The 19,730-nt window shown below is 30.0% G+C and overlaps 1 protein-coding gene across 1 annotated transcript; it reads left to right on the forward strand.

Annotated features, from left to right (window-relative positions):
• The first annotated feature begins 9,777 nt into the window (after window positions 1-9,777).
• LOC100805953 (transcription initiation factor TFIID subunit 5) lies at window positions 9,778-19,542 on the forward strand. Its single transcript, XM_003522347.5, has 19 exons — window positions 9,778-10,392; window positions 10,471-10,552; window positions 10,637-10,715; window positions 10,828-10,925; window positions 11,033-11,089; window positions 12,625-12,712; window positions 12,798-12,907; window positions 13,324-13,431; window positions 13,644-13,798; window positions 15,255-15,365; window positions 15,446-15,515; window positions 15,639-15,675; window positions 16,295-16,459; window positions 16,590-16,666; window positions 17,417-17,533; window positions 18,221-18,486; window positions 18,568-18,663; window positions 19,004-19,079; window positions 19,186-19,542. The coding sequence occupies exons 1-19, from the start codon at window positions 10,229-10,231 to the stop codon at window positions 19,237-19,239; spliced, it is 2,010 nt and encodes a 669-aa protein (XP_003522395.1). The 5' UTR covers window positions 9,778-10,228; the 3' UTR covers window positions 19,240-19,542.
• Window positions 19,543-19,730: the final 188 nt, after the last annotated feature.

The following is a 19,730-nucleotide window of genomic DNA, read 5'->3' on the forward strand; positions in this document are numbered from 1 at the left end:
ACTTAGATAATTTCTCTTATTTATTACTTAAACATTTTATTTCCATTTCCTTTTTTTTTTTCTCTTTCCCACCGAGGACCTAATTGAGAAAAATAATTATATTATTATACTTATTATTATTATTTTGAAATTTTAGAATGCTATATAAGTTTTAAAAAAAAATAATAGTTTCACCTATCTAACATCCCATAAAAAAGGAAAAATTATCTAACGCGTGAATCAATTAGTATAAACTTATTTTATATTAATCAAATTCACGTTCTAAGTACGCAATTATTTTAAATCATTAAGTATATGAAAGAATAAATTTATTCTTTATAATTATTGTATCAAACTTAAACAAATTACCTCCTGTTTAGAATTTCTCTATACTCTACCGAGGAAAAACGACATAATAGTTTCAAATTGTTCTTAGCCATATTTATAGATGCTGCAGGAATTATTTTTCTTTGTTTGTTCTATTTTCTGAATGATAAAAAAAAAATACTCTTAGCCATATGATCGTCAATTATTAGCATTTTAAGGGCAAATCCATAGCGATGAAAGTTAAAACTCAATAATCAATTATTGATAGAAAAATAAATCGTGCATTGACAGATTAAAAAAAAGTGATTCGACTTTAAAATCGTATATTTACTCATCTCCTTATACGTTTAGAAGATAAATTATAATAATCATATTTTCTCTAACTTGTTTATGTAGACTTCAAATTTATCAGCCTGATAATCAATTCTTGTTGATCCAGTAATATGTAGGGTGTAAAAAAAACATATAAAAAAGAATAAAACCCTTGCAAAATTATCGTTAGATGCTTAAAATCACTCATAGAAAGTGATATATTATTAAAATTATTACATTTAATTGATATAATAATATTTTTATTATTTTGACGATTTTTTAAGCTACACCATTATGTTTGGTCACATCATTGCTTGTCTCAACTTCCCTCAAAACATTGTGTTGGACAATGATATCTAATTCTCAAGAAATCCTGAAAGAACTCACGTCATGTTAAAATAATTGGACATCACATATATAAACTAAATAATATTACTATTAATATAAATAGTTATAACCCACTCAAACACATTTAATAAATGACTAAATTTCTTAAATACGCCAATAAAGATTTAATTTTCTGATTATGCATATGGAGAAAATTTTTATTTTTGTGATTTTTATGCTTCTGAAAATGAGATTTATTATTTTCGCGGTAAGAATATCTTGTTTCAATAAAAAAAAATATTTAAAGAAGTTGAGAAAAAAAAATAGTTATAATTAATGCCATATTACTGTTTAACTTTTCATGCCAAACTAAAAAAAGTGAAAGAAGACTACACTGCACGGCTTGAAAACCCTCACTAGTTGTAACCTACACACACCACGACAAATAAACCAGTCCGGTCCTTTTCATGTTCGCTGGAGCCACTGGCCACTCACTGAACCGTGGGACTAACCACCATAACTGTTTCTTTCTTTACTCACTCCTCTAGTGACAAGTGTCTTTGGATTACACTTGACAGTTGACCCAAGCTAGTTAATTAAATACATTATCATGTGAATGTGATTTTTTTTTTAAGATTCATGTTGTACATTTTTTTAAAACAGTCTCATATTAATTTCCATTGTACTTCAATAAAAACAACTTCTTGCTATTTGTCAAATGTTTCCCTTCAATATGTCAAATGTTTCAATTTAAATAAGTTGCACTTTAGCATAAGAAATGCTAACAGTAAGCAGAAAAAAAGTCTGATATAAGGGCACCTATCCAGCTAACAAAGGGAGCAATGCAAACCAACCCAAAACCAAAACAATTGCCTAACAAGTGGCAGCTTGTGAAAATAAAAAAAGGAAAAAAAAACGGCTAGAACTACAACACAAGCACTGGAAAAAGAAAAAGAAATCCCAAAAGGAGAGGGGATAATACTAACATCTCAAATACAATAAACAGTTGTTGCTAAGGGAAATGCTAGGATGCCAATTACTGCACTTCAGAGAAATAGAATATAACCCCCAAAAACATCATGTAGGCTTGGATCATTCATTCATCATCTTAAGTGGATTTGCAAATCCTATATATTTATTTTCGAACTTTTAGATATTTCACTCGTAAGTAAATGTGAAAAAAGTACTATTAAACAATTATAGTAGTAATGGTTGGTGACAGATAATTGGTGAATATAGTTAGGTCACTTAATCGTTCTGTTAGGGATTTAGTTTTTGTGTATAAAAATACTTTCTTGGAAAATGTTATGCACTTATACATGAATGATCATTCCACCTTAAAACGAACTAGTTTTTCAACTATTGACCGTAATGTTTATTCATTTAGGTAACTTTATATTTGTTTTGTTAACTAAGGAAAAATGCTTCTCATCTTAAATTGTAAATTAAGATTATTAGATTTACACTAATCAAAATCATAAATTTGATATAAGATAGAAGAGTGTATATATATAAGTTAAGATAATCCTAATAAAAAAACTACATTCACACTATCTTAACCATCAATAATCCTAAAAAAATGAAATTGGTTTTTTTTTCTTAGGTGATATTCGATATAACTAATTAAAAAACTAGTTAGTTAAAAATTGAAAATTAACATGTAATTGAAAGTTGAAAAATTAATTTATTAAATTATAAGTATTTGATAAAATTAGTTATTAAAGTAGCTAAAAAATATAAAATAACCGAAAAATAATAAAATTAAAATTTATTTAAAAGGGTAATTAGGAAATTTCATAAATATATTAAGGATAATAATGAAAGAAAATATAAAAAACTAGAAGTTAGAAGTCAGCGTTTCAAAAGACGCTACTTCAAGTTAGGGGTGGGTAAGTAAACTCGGGTCCATGGACTAGCCCGCGGAACTTGCGATCCGTGCGGGTAATGAATCAATTTTTTAAAATAATTCATGGTTATACATTATTTTGGACCCATCCTGCTTAACCCGCGAGCTGTGCGGGTTTTGATTTGCGGGATCCGTGGGTTGGGCCATAAGCCTGCTTACTAAGCCAAAATATATATTTTTTAGTTTAAAATCAAAAGTGTCAAATATTGTTGTGCATATCAAATAAGACAAAAACTTAGATGAAATTTTTTTACTAGAGTAACTTTTAAGTGTTATATATGTTATTATTTTAAATTAGAACTAATAAAATTTTATCTTGAAAATATGTATAATCTTTTAATATAAATTTTTATTACACGAATTACTAAGTATAATTTCAATTTTTATTGAAAAATAATTCAAACATTACTTAAGAACATATGCTGTAAGAGATGTATCAATAATATTTTGTAGCACACATTAACTGCATTGCAAGTGCTAATACGTGCTTACGCGGGACGGTCGACCTGCTTATCCACCTCTACTTCAAGTAGAGTTTCAAAAAACGCTAGAAGTTACTAAAAAAATTGTTTACCGAATATTCAAATAAGTTATAAAGAACTTTCAGTTAATAAAAAGATTAAAAACTAACTGGAATGTCTTGTCGAACATAGTCATAATATAATATATGTTTTGTTAAAAATGTTATATTATTAAAAATATCTAAAATTAATTCAATCTTTTTACAACATATAAGTTATTCTTTGATAAGAAATAATAAAAGATGATTGAATTTGCTTATTTTTTAGTACAACTATAAATTTATTTTACTCAAAGAAGTTTGTATAGACAAACTAAATAACAAAAAACAAATAAAAATAATAAGAAAAATTAATTTTAACTAAAGCAACTCACAGATTGTTCTATATATTAAAATCATTATTATGAACTCATTAATTTAAAATTCTATAAAAATATTGAAAATAAAATTATTATGTTAATTATTGAAATAATATAAATTTATTAACACTTATTTAAATAAATAGAAGTCAGTACAATTTCAAATTTAACATTCATTTGTCTTAATTTTGATATGATATTATAATATTTTATGTGTGAGAAATAAACTTTTAAATATTTTGAAAGACATTTCATGTTTAAACGTAAAGATAAAAAAATTAATATTTTCATTGTAATTGAATTAAAAGGTTATTAAAAAATTATTGTCTTTTCATATATTAATATATATAAGTAAATTATCAAATAATTGTCAATTCTGTTTTTTAAAAGATACATGAACATAAAAGAAAATTATAATTTCATTCCATTAATTCCTTAAGATATTTTATAATAATAATAATAGTATCCAGTACTATAAACTTTTGTACATTAGATCACATTCATTTTTAATTGATTTTAAGTTTTTCAAGTACATAGCCAATTATAAGGAAATGCCAAAAAATAAGAGAGAGAGAGAGAAACTATAGCAAACTAAAGTTATTTTAATTTTAGTAAGTAACAAATACCCACAGGCACAGATAGTATGATTTTTACCCTGTTCTGTTAACAAATGAGGAGAGAAAAATCCGTTTAAATTATATATGGATATCCATTTGATAATTCATGATGAATTTTACTCATGGGTATTTGTAGGATAATTTTTTTTGTCATCCCTAATTATAGTTTTCAGCGATGGCAATTTGAGGGATTTAATTTTGTACACTATGAGTTGTGTAATATATATGGAGTGTTGCAAATGGTTTGGTTGGTGGTTTTTCTTGTTCAATTTTCATATATTTGTGTTAATTTAAGGGGCAACCTAACTGTTGCTGGTAAATATTGATCTCTCATAACTGACATAAACAAGTTTACGATGACCTGATTAAGAATGATTATGCAATTGTCAATTAGGGGTCAATAAACGTATCATTTTGAGACAACTTTTGATCATCGATCAGCGTATACTTTTAACTCTACTTATGAATGATTTTCTTGCAATTTTCATAGACATTTATAGGCCAAGCTATTCAATATTTATCAAAATATATAAATACCAAAATAAAAATAGCATGTTAAATTTAACATATGTACGTAGGTGTTTGTTTTAATATGAAATATGATATGCAATTACAACTTCTAATAAACAGTTAAACTTTCATATACACGTGTCTTCAGTTTATTGGAGCTAAATCTTATTTACAAGATCCAAAATAAAAATTGCTGATGTATGGGGCATGGTGCTTTGCTGATGATAGTGCGTAGTCAGCAGTTGCATTAGCCTAACATGATTACTAGTAGCCGGTAGCTGCTACTGCTAGTAGGTTGCCATCCATTTTTTCTCATCACTTTGCCCAAATATTTGGTGTCAATATGAAAAGGACACATTATGCTCTTAACTTTGTAAATGAAAAAAACTAATTCTGAATTTCATTTTGGAGTGAATTGAGGTGAAATCAAAGGAATTGAATATCCTGCAGTGAAAAAATCATTATAGGAAGTACAGTTTTATATTTCATCATACACTTTTTATTATTATTAATTAAATAAAATATAAAACAGACAAAAGTATGTGGTGTAAAGTTTACTGTCATTTATTATATTTTGCTTTAATGAATTTTGGGAGTTTAAAACCTCCAGCAAATGAATTTTAAAATATTATTCATTAATCCTAAATTTAAGAGTTTCAAATTGTCATAAATTATATTTATAAATTTGCTACATCAATAGATTTTTTAACATCAACTTCGGAGATGAAAATGAGTTATTTCCAAATAAAATAATTAAAAAAACTCCTTTTAAATTTAAGAAAAAAAAATATTTAAGTCTTTTTATTATTTTAAATTCACATCATTTAATTACTTACACATGTCATATGCTCGTATGAACTTCTTTAGTCATGTCATAAACACCTCCAATGATGTCAACCACAAAGAACTAAAACTATATTTTACGAAATTCAAAGACTCAAGAGATCATATTTGAATTTGGAAGAAAACAATCAATACAAATTTGAAAAATCAAAATATATTTAAGGGAAATTTTAATATCTTTTAATTTCTACCTGTATCAATTTAATTCCAATGGAAAAAATAAAGGAGATTAACAATAATATGTGCAGAAATGAAAATAAAAATTTTAATATAAAATTAAAATGAACAGTTTTTTTATAAATATAAAGGTCAATGAGTAATTAAATCTTCTTGTTCCTATAGTGTTTGAGTACATATGTGATATAGTTTTAATATGAATAATTATTTGATGGATGATATCAAAGATTACGTATGCACCAATATTAAACCGAAGAGCTTAATTTTATTAATTTTTTAGTTAATTTTTTTATATTATATACCAACTAGATAGAAAGTATCTTAAATTTGATTTTTAAAATAGTTACTACAAAACAATAGTTTTAAATTACGCAACAATCATAATTAGATAACAATATAAAAATATTTTTACTATATGAAAATATTTTAATTAAATTGAAAAAAAATATATTTCTTAAGAAAATAAATAAAAAAAATTAATTTATAGTTAAAAAATAAAGATTGAATAATAAAGTGATAGCCAGCAACCCCTTAATTCAAGTGTTATTAAGTTTGATTATTTTAAGGAAGATTTCAATTAAAGTGTTATGGATAAAAAAATGTTATTGGAACTTGAGAGGAAAAAATTTATTAAAAATTATCATATTTTTTTTATAAAAATTAATTATAAACAAATTTAATAAGTATTTCGTATCAATATAATAGTGTATCTTTGAAAGAAAATAACAAACTGGTGATATTTAAAATATAAAACCTAGTAGGAAATGTTTGATCGTATTTAAATTAATATAAATAGTTTGTCTTTTAAGACCTTTCTTGAAACTTAGATAAAGTAAATGATTACATATTTGACAAGCAACTATTATTATATTTTTCAAAATAACATCAACCAGACATGCACTAAGTGGAGAAAATTATTAGCATATCCCATTTGCTTTGTTGTTAGTCCACTTCGAGTGGAATTCCAAAGTCGCAATCGAATCGTTGATTCGTTGCAGTACAACGATGTTTGAGCAGAGAGCTGCGATGAGAACACGGAATTGCTATCAACCTCTCGCAATAATGCATGACATGCCCATACTACAACCTTGGACACTTGTCATCTACCATTTTCATTCCCATAACATTCTATTCAAATCGCTAAAAATAAATAAAGACTTTCGCTTTCTTAATATGAGACACGTGTATAAAAAATGTTGGTACACTTAAATGCTTTGTTTATTGAAGATTCATAACATTGATAAGTTTTATTTTATTATTTTTTTTATTGCATAAAAATATATATTAATTTTTTTTAATTCTACGTTCTATTTCTTTAACCATTATCCCATTTGTCTTATTTATTTCTTCAGCTATTAACGTTTATTATTCAAACCAAAAATTAAACACACACTTCATCAGTTGTCAAAAAATATTGTGTCTCATGTCGACACACCACCCCTGCCCATGATAATTCCCTTTCAGAAACTTCGGTGCTGAAAAAACAAAAACTGCGTTCCACTACGAATTTTAACAGTGATCTATCGCCAACCACTTTTATTCGAGGGTTTAGTTTTTTTTTTTTTTTTTTTTTTTGTTACGATGATTTAGGTTGTTTAAATGAGACTTTAGGTTTAAAATTCTTTTTCCTTATCATATAAAGGGAATATTAATTCAGAAAAGGGTTATTGAAAAATATTTATACTATGAACATATTTTAATTAAAATTTAAATTTAAAACTAGTATTTAATATTTTAAAAGAAAAAATAAAAATTAATATAAAAGTAAAAAACAAAGATTAAATAACAAAAGTTTGTTTCGTTGATCAGGATTGAACTCGTATACCACAAGGACACGAGTCCAAATTCCATTGTTAATATGAAGATTTTATTAGGTGATCTGTTAGTAATTTTTCAAATACTCACTGAACCTTGAGGCTTATTCTAATCCTAATTAGTTCCCGGGACTCAATATATCAAAAAACAATTATGACTTTTTAAATTATATTATTATATGTTACAATACTTTTTATATTATTAGTTTTTTTTCGTCTTTTCTTATTATGTTAATTATTTTATTTCATATTTTATTTTTTAATCCCTTTTCAATGATAAAATTTTTTATACAAGTGCATTAGATATATGATCTCAATTTGAATAGTAATAATTTTAATACGAGTAAAATATATTTAGTCTTTCCACATACGTTTGACTAATTTTACTTCCTATACAATTTTCTATCATTTTTTTTAGCCATTCTCATTAAATCTTATCATTAAATAATGATATAATACTTACGTACTAAAGTTTTGTATTTGTAGCTTTGGTTTATTTTTTAATAATGGAGTTAGGTCTAATGGAATGAATTAATTTTTCACAACATAGTAAATGAAGGTTAGGAATATTTACATTTAATATTCGATTGTGTCTTGGACATGATTCTCCAAACGAGGACACGGTGGGAAACCAAAAAATCATTACATTTTTTAAGGGTATAAAACTATTAAAAATGTTAATTAAGTTTCCGAAAAAAGATAAAAAATAAGTTTAACCCAATAAGGAGTTTAAGCCCAAAAGTATTCAGAAAAAAAGTTTAAGCCCAAAAGCTTGCCCTCCAGAGTCCAGCCCAAAGTATTTCGCAATGTTATTTGTAATTGTGACTTTTTTTCTTCTTCTCAATAAACCCCTTAATGTTTTTTTAATATTTCTAAAATACCCCCTTGCATTCAAGGTGCCTCTCCCTTTCCTGTGGGCTCTGCAGTCTGCAATCTGCAATCTGCAATCTCCAGTCTCTGCTTCCTTCTCAACATCAATGTCGCCTCTCACTCACTTACTGCCTTTCTTTCTCTTTATTTTCATCACACTCTTATTCGCACACTTTCTCTTCTTTCATAATTTTTTTTTTCACATTCTATAGATTTATTGAAAATTAGTTTCTAGAATGTTATTTAAAGGATTTTGAAAATCAGTTTCCAAAAATTTTAAGACACTTTTTTATTTGTTAAGGGAACATAAGTTAAGTAATAAGACTCCTCAACCATTGAAATGCAACACAACACTGTTACAACCCTTCAAAATGGGATGTGACTTTGGGCATCTTGCGAATCTTGTTCACTATTCACTTGCGTGTAACCATTGCCTGTAATGTGGCCTGTAGGATGCCATGCTCTATACAAAGCATGCCAAAAATTTCTGTTTCATAATTTATATAATATATTAAATTTTTAAAATATGCTATAGTTTTAATCCTTCTTAAGTTTACTTTTGGTAATGTATTTAATGCATTTTCGAAACTAAATTTCAAAATATCTATAAATACATTTTTGAAAAAAAAATCTTTTTAATTTTTTTCCAAAATATATTTTTGTAAAAAATATAAAAAATGCCGAATGAGAGAAAAAATGGAGCTGCAAATAGAATTGCTCTCCTTTTAAAGCCCAATGATTAAGGGTCTAAGACATTTGAATCATGGAACTCCAATTTGAAACTTGTGTCCTGCACCTCCCATTTTATGTGTGGAAAAAAAAAATCATTTCACCGGGAATCTTTATTTTAAAATAATTAATTTAAAATAATTATTTTGAAAGATAATTTTTACCTTCTAAAAATAGTTATCCTTAAATAGGTCTTCGGAGCACTTATCCCTATTTTCAAATATCTTAGAATGACCATTTTGGAACACAAATTGAATTCCATATAATAGGCTTTATGAATTACATAAAATATGCTTCCAGAATAGGTTTTTTGGAAAATGCTATCAACATTCTAAACTGCATGTTCTGGAACAAATGTACACATTTTTGAAATAGGAATTATGGAAACTTTATTTTACTATTAGTGTTATGGAATTGACCATTTCTTAAGCGAAATAAAAGCTCCTAGAATAACTATTTTGAATACAATTGCCGTTATTTCTCTTTCAGAAAGGGTTATCCATAAAACAACAACTTAATAAAAAAAAAGAGAGAAAACAGCCCTGCACGTCGACCCAACCTCACTGGAGTTGCGTAGTTGGAATAGAACAATGGCAAAGACGACACAAATGGAGACAAAGAGGAACAAACGAAAGTTTGTGAGATGATTAAGCGTGGACGCAAACAGAGACGAAGAGAAAACACAGTAAGAATCAAATTAGGAGGTGCAGAATTCAAATCCCAAAAGAGGAAATGTATAATATGAAAATGGTAGTTTGGGGATATTTAAAAATTGGGAGGTAGAGGATTCAAATTCCAAGAGTAAAGTAAGTAAAAGGCCAAGGCCATATAACAGATCTGATTCCAGAAATAGCCCCCAGGAAGAATCAAATTTCTTGTACCCGCGAGCGAGGCAGTGGAAGAAGAAAGGGGTTTTTGATTCTGAGATCAAAGAAAGAATGGAGGACGACAAAATAGTTGGATACGTTACAGCATTCCTTAAGAAGAAAGGCTTCACGCAAACCGAGAAGATTTTCCAAGAAGAATTCCAACACAACAAATCCAACACTTCCAATTCACTTCTCGAACCCGACATTGCCAACCACCTCCTCGCCTTCTCTCAGTATTTCTCTACCTTTTCTCCTCTGCTGACGTGTCACTTCTTCACCACTCTCATAAACCCTATTATGTTGCTTTGCAGATTGGAGACTGGTCCTGCTAGGTTCCACGACGGCTACAGCAGACTAAGAACATGGACTTATTCTTCACTCGATTTGTACAAGGTAACGTCAAATTCGTTTTGTTAATTTAATTCTTCTTTTTTATTATTTCGCGTTTTTGTTACTTGACTTCCATATTCCTTGCAGCACGAGTTGCTCCGCGTACTTTATCCTGTGTTTATCCACTGCTTTATGGATCTTGTCGCCAAAGGACACGTTCAAGAAGGTAATTTGATTTAGAGGAGGTATAAATGTGGGACGTTAGTGCAATGCAACATGTGTTTTTTGTTTTGTTTTGTTCTTATGTTTTATGTCTGATTGTGGTTGGTGTTTTTCAGCTCGGAACTTCTTCAATACTTTCCGCGAAGACCATGAAATGATGCACTTGCGTGACCTTCAGAAGTTGGAAGGAGTTCTTTCTCCTAACCATCTTGAGGTTGGTTGCTATCTAAATTTTGTATTCGTTCTTTTAGTTTCTTGAATTTGTTGTTTGATCATTAGCAATTAGTGTATAATAATATAATAACGTACTTTCTCGTGCAGGAAATGGAATTCGCTCACTCGCTTAGAAAGAGCAAATTCAACATAAAGATATGTGAGGTAATAATGTCTTGATTCTCCTGGATTTGTTTAACGGCTATGCCATAATTTTTGTTTAGCTATTTTTAATTTGCAAATAATCAAAGTAAATATCTTAGTCAACTAGTTTCAGCAACATCCCGAATGCTAGTGCTCCTTCTGTGCCTTCTCTTATGTGCACAACTGTGATCATATGTGAATTTATTTGGACCGATATTGTGATGCTTTTGTGCCTTGGGGTTTTCAGGTCATAATATTATGTTGGGTCATGCCTATAATTTAAATGCAAATTACTTTATAGCAATTTGGTTTTCATTTAGCTTTAAGTTGTTGTAGGTCTACAGCTTTATCACTAGGTATTCCATTTGCTGATTTATATTCTGGATCATGCCTGCTTGTGATATGGCACTTCATCGCATTAATTTTATGAGTTGAAGTTAATGGGACTAAATTTCCTCCACCCTCCTTGAACCACATTGTATATTTGCATGAATGCAATCATGGTACATTCACTCACTGAACCACTGAGAGTATCCTAAAAGCCAAGTACTGAATTGTAAAAGACTAATATTCTATGAAATGCTTAACTCATCTCTCCTTGTGGAAAGATGACCTTGACACTGGGTTGTTACTAAGCAATTTTTTTTCCTGGATAAACTTTGCTGGTTGTAATGAAACTTATACAAGGCTCAATTGCATTAAGGCTTTCTGGATTTAAATGGTAATTAGAATCTTATTTAATGGGGTTTAACTTAAGTGAGCTTAGCCAAATTTCACACACCCTTCAGAATCTTTCTTTCAAAATAAATAAACAAACAAAATGAAACCTATGATAAAAAAGTTAGTATGCACCAGTTTTAGATATGACCAAGATTTTCTCTCTATTATTTTTCATGTACATAGTAAGGATGTAATCATAGTAAAATATGACCATTCCAGCATACAAAATAGCACACCATCTTAACCTAACCTTCTCAATAGTAAATCTTACAATAAGCGTCACACCTGTGTCTCTACTGCATACTGTAGGGATTGTGATTTAGGTAGCACCACATTGACGAGTGGTGAAAAATATTCATCATCTCAGTATAGTGTATTCACATGTTCAGGTGTGAAGCTTTAGCATCAGATCTAACTTATTGATTGAGAGGAAAAATTTGGGATGCATCATAATTTCCATGCTAATCTTTGACTAATTGGCTTCCCAGTATTTACTGTGGGCATTTATGGTATGCCATTGCTGTTGATTATCTTTATCTTCATGGATTTGATTCATTTAAGGGCTTAATGGAATTAACATGCCGGTGTTAAGACTCAAGATTAGCTTATATTTTATTTTATCAATATATGAAATTCATGAATCCACAATATATCCCTGGACTCTGTTCAAAAGGACAACTTATTTGGTCCTTTTTTTAAAAAAAATGGACCATTATTGTCTACTCTGTCTACATTGGTACTTGTTTCTTAATTTTCATCATGGTGATCTTTATGTTTTCCCATTAAAATAGAACTAAATATATGGGGCAAACCGATAATAGTTGATGTTTTGCCAGTATTCCTATGAGCTTCTGTTGCAACATCTACACAGTACGCAATCCACCACTATACTTGGTATTATCAATGAGCATATTAACTTTCAAGGTACTTTTATTCATTATAGATTTCATCTTCTCATTTGAACTGCCTTGTTATTGCATGCATTTCATCATTTTTTGTTGTAATATAGTAACCCCTGGACAACCTAGCTTAATTTCCGATGACCCGGAAGCTGTTACCCTAACTGGAAGCAGCCAGGAAGCAGCAAACCTGATAAATCAAAAAGAAATTCATTGGGGGGTGAGTCTATTATTTTGCTGATGTTGTTTCTGTTAATACAAGCCTATTTATTTACTTTTGTAAGTTCGTTGTAATAAAAGTGTCTTCATAGCAAGAGAAACACTTGAAACTTTATTTTCATTTCATGTTTTCACTAATAATCACAAAAGTATTGCTTTATTTTCACTATGTTTTCTGTTTTCAAAGATTTGTATATGAAATGGTGAAAAAACTTTTTGTTGTTTTACAATTTCTTGTGCAAATATTTGAAAACAAGAAATAAAGTGAAAGCTAGGTGAAAATTTCTTACAATTTCCAGACCCTGCTTCAAAAGAGTTCTTTGTTCTATTTTTCAAATGAATGGAAAATCTGATATTAATCATTAATGACTGATTCAGTAATTATCTGATTTAAATCTCAATATGTTTCTCCCATAGTTGCTTGAAGACTCTCTTGAAGAACGGCTGGAGAAGGCCGGGGCCTTGCTTTTAGACTCTGAAAAGGGTGAAGGGGAAGCAAAAGAGGGGGAGAATGATGAGACTAAGGTATATCTGTTCTAAAATTCACCTCTGACAATTATTCAAATTCATTCATGCTTATATGAGGAAATACAGTACCATTTATATCTAGAATGTAGGCCATTCTAACAAAGTATGTGCATGAATTTTAATTTAAGATGTTTCATTTGCTTCAGTTCTATTATTAATCCCATATTTGAGTGTTTTTTCACTTCAATTTTCAAATATTTATCTTTTAGAAAAGATCCATTGAAGGAGGAAAGCAAGGTGGTGCTTCAGTCAAAAAAGTAAAAAAGGACAAGGGTGGAAGTGCAACTGGGAAAAGTGCTAAACCAGAAGCTAGCACTGTACCTGCAGCTCCTCGAGTTAAGCCAGAACTCCCCTTGCCCGTAATGTATTCTCTCAATTCCATATCTTCATTTAACATGCTTTTGAAACTAGATGTAGGATGTGGATCAAAGCTGAAGGCAATCATGGAATTATGTTCTTTTGAAATTGCATGGTCAAATACTAAAATAATTAATGGCACTAAAGTTAGAGAAAAGCATAGAAGTCATTCAATCGGCATATCTTTTATCTAAATAGTTTTTCTTGTACTGACAATTTTTCTTCCCTATTATTTGATTAGTGTTCTTTTTGTTTAGCCAAATGGTCAAATAAAAAAAAAATATCAGCATTCAGTTGTTCATTTATTTTCAAAACTACTTAATTTAATAAGATTATTTTTCTGTTGTGGTTGGAAATTGGAATACAAATTACGCTTGTATTTTTATTTTTTAGTTCTTTTGCTTACAGAGTTTATCAAAGTTCTGAGACCGGGCCCTATTTCCTGCAATATTCTGCTCAAAATCTTGCAATTAGTTGAGTTAAACCTAGATTAATGTACTTCATTGAGTGAATTTTATATTTTATATTTTAAAAATATAATCAGATTCTAAGTTAGGCTCAACTCTAAATATTCTGGTTGCGATAAAAAAAATTTGCCGGTATAGCCTACTGGCTTTGTCAGTGGATTTTTCAGTGTGTTATAGATGTTTTATGTTTTAACATTCTGTGATACTTCATTCAGTGCTAGGTTGAATGCTAGTTTTGAACTAGACAGGAAGCAAAGTTTTGTATTTTTTGGGGTCATAAAAAAAGAAATTCTCATAGAGAGAGAAGGGGGTAACATCAAATAGGAGGAGGATAAGAAACCCTACAAAGAAAGAAAATCCAAATACAAACATAAACATGGAAAAGTTAAGAATGTAGCAAGGCAAATAAACTATGAGCTGTGTCTACCTCTAGGAAACTATGAGCATTGAAATTTCCCATTTCACTTGCTTGTGACAGCATAGAAAAGAGGGAGAGAAATTTTTCCCACAAAAAGATTCTCTCAGATGGATAGATTTCTCTTGTTTCTCTTTTTAAGTGGGCTCCAAAACTCTATATTTTTATCCTCGATTTCTCATTCTTGTTCCTTTTATAAGGATAAAAATAAATGTACACTTTCTTTCTCTTCACTCTTCTACTTATCCAAACGAAATAGAGAGAAATTTCTCATTTCAGTTCATCCAAATAATACATCTTTTTGACTATATTTCTCTCATCTTCCTCTCCTATATCTTTTATTGTCCAAACAAAGCATAAAAGACAAACTCTAAGAGGGGGAAGCTTCTTCTTTAAATGGGAGTTCCAAGTGGAAAGAGTGATCATACAACTATTTTCAAGTGCTTCACTTCTGTATATTTCGTTATCAAATGATGTCAGCTATGTAATGTATTAATAATTGATGTCAAAATTTCGATCTCAATCTAGTGCATTTGTAACTTCATTTCATTTAATTTCATAATAATGTTGCATTATTGCAGCCCAACTGAAGTGGAACAGTCCGTCCTGGAGGATTTAAGGAACCGTGTACAGCTTAGCAGTGTTGCATTGCCATCAGTTAGCTTTTACACATTTATCAATACACATAATGGGTAATGTCCAAGACACATTTATCATTGTAATCTATATAATTTCTGTTGCCTAGTACTTATTTTTTTGCATACCATCTCAGTTTAAGCTGTTCATCAATATCCCATGACGGATCATTGATTGCTGGAGGATTTTCTGACTCATCACTGAAGGTTTTTTTTCTTCTCTATATGTCTCCTTCCATCCACCCCTCCAATAGAAAACCCTCTTTCTATGATGCAGTTTTAACATACTTGATGATTGAATTTCTAGTAATTTCTGAATTGTATACACAGGTTTGGGATATGGCAAAGCTTGGACAACAGGCCAGTTGTAAGTTTGTATTTGTAAATTTCTTTTGTTTAGACCAAGCTATTACTGTTGCATTCATTGCTTGACAAATGTGAATATGGTTATAAACAAGTATAATGGTTCAGAGAAGATATACTTTTTAACCTGTAACATGCTTCAGTAACCTAATGTAGTTTAATCGAGGCACTAAGGAAATCAACTTGTATTTTAATATTGGTGAGACATTTAGTGGTATAGTTTTACATACGAAACTTTTCGCTAAAGAGAGGTTCTGAGAAATACCTCTCTTCCTAGTCATCTAGTGATGGAATTATTAGACTTGGATAATGTGGAAGATAGCCTAAATCCTTTGTGGTGCATTATCGTTTAGTCTATGAGCATTGAAAATAAAAGTGGTTTAAGAATGTGTTTCGGGGCGGGGGGGCCTTTTTTTTTCAAAAGGATTGGGAAGGGTTCAGAACTCCCCCCCCCCCCCCCCCCCCTCTAATTGCTAAAACTGTAAAACTCCCGGGCCCCTAAAATAAAACTGAGAGTTGAGTTGAACAAATAAAGTGATCGTGGTTGGAAGGAAGCTTATTTGAACATGAGCAAATAGTTTTGCTTGCTATAAATGTCTAGTTATCAATTTTGCTATCATTAGCTCTTTCGCAGGGTGAGAATGACACATCACAAAATGAACAAATATTTGGGCAAGGTGGTGGGAAAAGACAGTATACATTGTTTCAAGGTCATTCAGGGCCTGTTTATGCAGCCTCTTTTAGTCCTGTCGGGGATTTTATCCTTTCATCCTCAGCAGACTCAACAAGTATGCTTACTTGATCTCATTTTATGTTCTTTCCCAATTTGTTTCCTAACTTTTGGTAGTAATTTCTATTTTGTTTCTTTTATATTCCAGTTTTAATTCTGAACCTTATGAATCTTAAATGGTTATGCAGTTCGATTATGGAGCACAAAACTTAATGCCAATCTTGTTTGTTATAAGGGTCACAATTACCCTGTCTGGGATGTTCAGGTAAAACATTTTCTTCTGAACTTTCCTGTTCTGATAGTGAATGTAGAACAACGTACCAGTTGTTACACCAATAAAAATTTTAACATTAAAATATGGTGTCTATTTTTTTTAATTGCTTATACAAATATAGCATGTGCTTGTATATGCACGTTAGACCACAGTATTTTCTATATATGCTCCAAATGTCTTATTAATGTGGTCCACTTTATTTTGTGTAAAAGAAATACGATAAGACAAAATGAAGGATACAAAGAGATATCCTAACAAATGACATCAATGTAGCAAGGTCACTCTATCTCTTAGCATATCTGTGAGGGAAAGCCTTTATAAAGCCCACTCGGTCACTTTTCCTATTTTTATTATGGTATAATTAAAATGATAAAAAATAGTACTTCCTTGTTGCCTCTATGTAATATGTAATTTACTTTGCCGATAAAAAAAAAATGTAATTTACTTTGTAGTTTTTGCTGGTAAAATGTTTAGTATGCTGCATGCTATTCTAGAAAATAGAGATACCTTTGATTTTGTTAGTTACAATATGAAAGTTTTGTATGTATGACATTTGTGCATCGATGGATTTGTTGAAGAATCAATGCTTTGCTTTGTACTCTCAAATCAATATTGCAGCTTGCAAAATCTTGATTTCTTAGTATAAAGATATTTTATTACTCTTTTTTTCCTCCCTTTAGACATCATTCTTTGCATGTACGTTCTGAATGCTATGTTATTTATTTACTTTTATGGATGCAGTTTAGTCCTGTAGGGCATTATTTTGCCAGCTCGTCACATGACAGAACTGCTAGGATTTGGTCCATGGACAGGATACAGCCCTTAAGAATAATGGCAGGGCACTTGTCTGATGTTGATGTAAGTTATTACATTCAATATACTCTGTTGCTTTTCTCCATATATTGTTCTTTTTTGGGGTCTATATTTGTCACTAGCTCATTTAATTTTATAATTACATATTGATAATGATAGGATGGGCCTTTCTAGGCCCAAGTAGGATGTTTTTAGGAGTAGATAGTTTTGATATCATCCTTTTAATATTCAAGTTTTATTTTATATTTCCTAAAAATACTAGATAATAAAAAGAGTATGGTTGCCATTTGTTAGTGTTACTAATGTAATGTTTGCAGTCTATTGAGATACCAATGAGAATATGAATGTTTATCTTTTAGCTTTCTCTTTAGTTTTTAGGAGTAGTGTAGAATATAGCTCTCTTGAGCCTAACCGATTGCTTCAGATTCATGTACCAGTGATATATATGATTAAGCAGGGTTTTATGAAGTCTGTTTTGAAAGGGGAAAAATGATCTTTTCATCTGTCTCCCTATGAAGTCCTATAATAGTAGAGTTATTGAATTGAGTTAGATATTAAAAATATTTGTCACTGGAACCTATATTTTGCCACCTAATCTTAAAAGGTAAAAAAAGAGCTATACCAAAATAAATTGTGAATTGAGTTTGTAAATCAAAGTTTGTGTCTCAAGTCTTAAAAACTAATCATTATGTATTAAGCAACACCCCTTACCTGTTTTGTGATCTTTTTTAGTGTGTGCAATGGCATGCCAACTGCAACTACATTGCAACTGGTTCCAGTGATAAAACAGTTCGACTATGGGATGTGCAGAGTGGTGAGTGTGTCCGGGTTTTCGTTGGTCACAGGGTTATGATTTTGTCTTTGGCAATGTCTCCTGATGGTCGCTATATGGCATCTGGCGATGAAGATGGCACGATCATGATGTGGGACCTCTCTAGTGGCCGCTGTCTAACACCTTTGATTGGCCACACATCATGTGTCTGGTCCCTTGCTTTCAGGTGATCCCTACTGCACTACTTTATCATAATTAGTAAGGAGATTAATGGTTTTTAAGTTTGCTATCAATTTGGATGTATCAGTTCTGAAGGTTCTATTATAGCATCTGGATCTGCTGATTGCACTGTAAAATTGTGGGATGTAAATGCGAGCACCAAGGTTTCTAGGGCTGAAGAAAAGTAAGTTAGTCTATTATGGCATATAATTGTTTTGAATCGTCTGGCATAGGAAATCTTTCATTTCTAACTAAACCACTTTCTTGGGAAAATTTATAAAATGTGTTATTGCTCAACTTTTATAGGAATAATATATGTACTATCAATTATCATGGAAAAGTTTACTAACTTGACACTCAATTACCACGTGAAACTTTAATTCTCACTTATTCATAATTTGACATTTTCAAGGATCTTTTATTCTCAAATATTTTTCGTGAATGTTAAAATATTACTTGCACTAAATGTCATCTAAAGAATTTTGTTCTTATGGTAAGACCACTGATTACCCTTTTTACATTAGAAGTGGGAGTGCTAACAGCAGACTTAGATCGCTGAAAACTTTGTCAACCAAATCTACTCCAGTTTACTCATTACGGGTAAGGTCTCTTAAACGCTTTATTAAATGGCCATGTTAGTGTTGATATAATTTTGGTGAAGATTCAATCATATGATTTGATGCTTGGTTTCTTTTCATGGAAACAGTTTTCTCGAAGGAATCTTCTTTTTGCGGCTGGCGCTCTATCAAAAAGTGGTTAATATATTTGAGTATGTCTACTAATAGATTAGATCAGATCAAAGTGGTTGAAGCTGAATTTCTCGCCTAAAAAGCAACGCGCATCATAGTTATGTACTCCCTCTGGGTCCTATATGTAGGGCATTTTCGCAAGGATTAAGAAATGTACTTAGTTTAGTGTTGTGAAATTTGTCTGTAATCTGTATATTTTTTTTTATAAGTGATCTTAAATTTAGAGATCATATTCTCTTTTTTCATTGAATGAATGTATTTCCACTTTTGTAATGACTAGTGATCGTTTCATATATTTGTGAGAATTCAAGGAATTAATTTATCACATTTATTGTTTATGGATAAAAAGTTGTGTGAAAATAGGTCGTGTGTAAAATAATTTTACACAAATAAAAATCATGCTAAGTTGGTTGATCTTTATAATAATTATTTTAAAAATCATATCAATTATAATGTGATTGATTGTGTAAAATTAATTTTCATTGCTACCGTATAGCCTTTA

The sequence above is a fragment of the Glycine max genome, chromosome 4 (genome assembly GCF_000004515.6).
Source record: "Glycine max cultivar Williams 82 chromosome 4, Glycine_max_v4.0, whole genome shotgun sequence".
NCBI lineage: Eukaryota > Viridiplantae > Streptophyta > Magnoliopsida > Fabales > Fabaceae > Glycine > Glycine max.

Coding starts and splice junctions, on each gene's coding strand:
- LOC100805953 (XM_003522347.5), top strand. CDS start 10,229: ATGGAGGACGACAAAATAGTTGGATACGTTACAGCATTCCTTAAGAAG. Junction 12,908..13,323: donor AAAAAGAAATTCATTGGGGG/GTGAGTCTATTA, acceptor TTTCTCCCATAG/TTGCTTGAAGACTCTCTTGA. Junction 18,664..19,003: donor GTTTCTAGGGCTGAAGAAAA/GTAAGTTAGTCT, acceptor TTTTTACATTAG/AAGTGGGAGTGCTAACAGCA.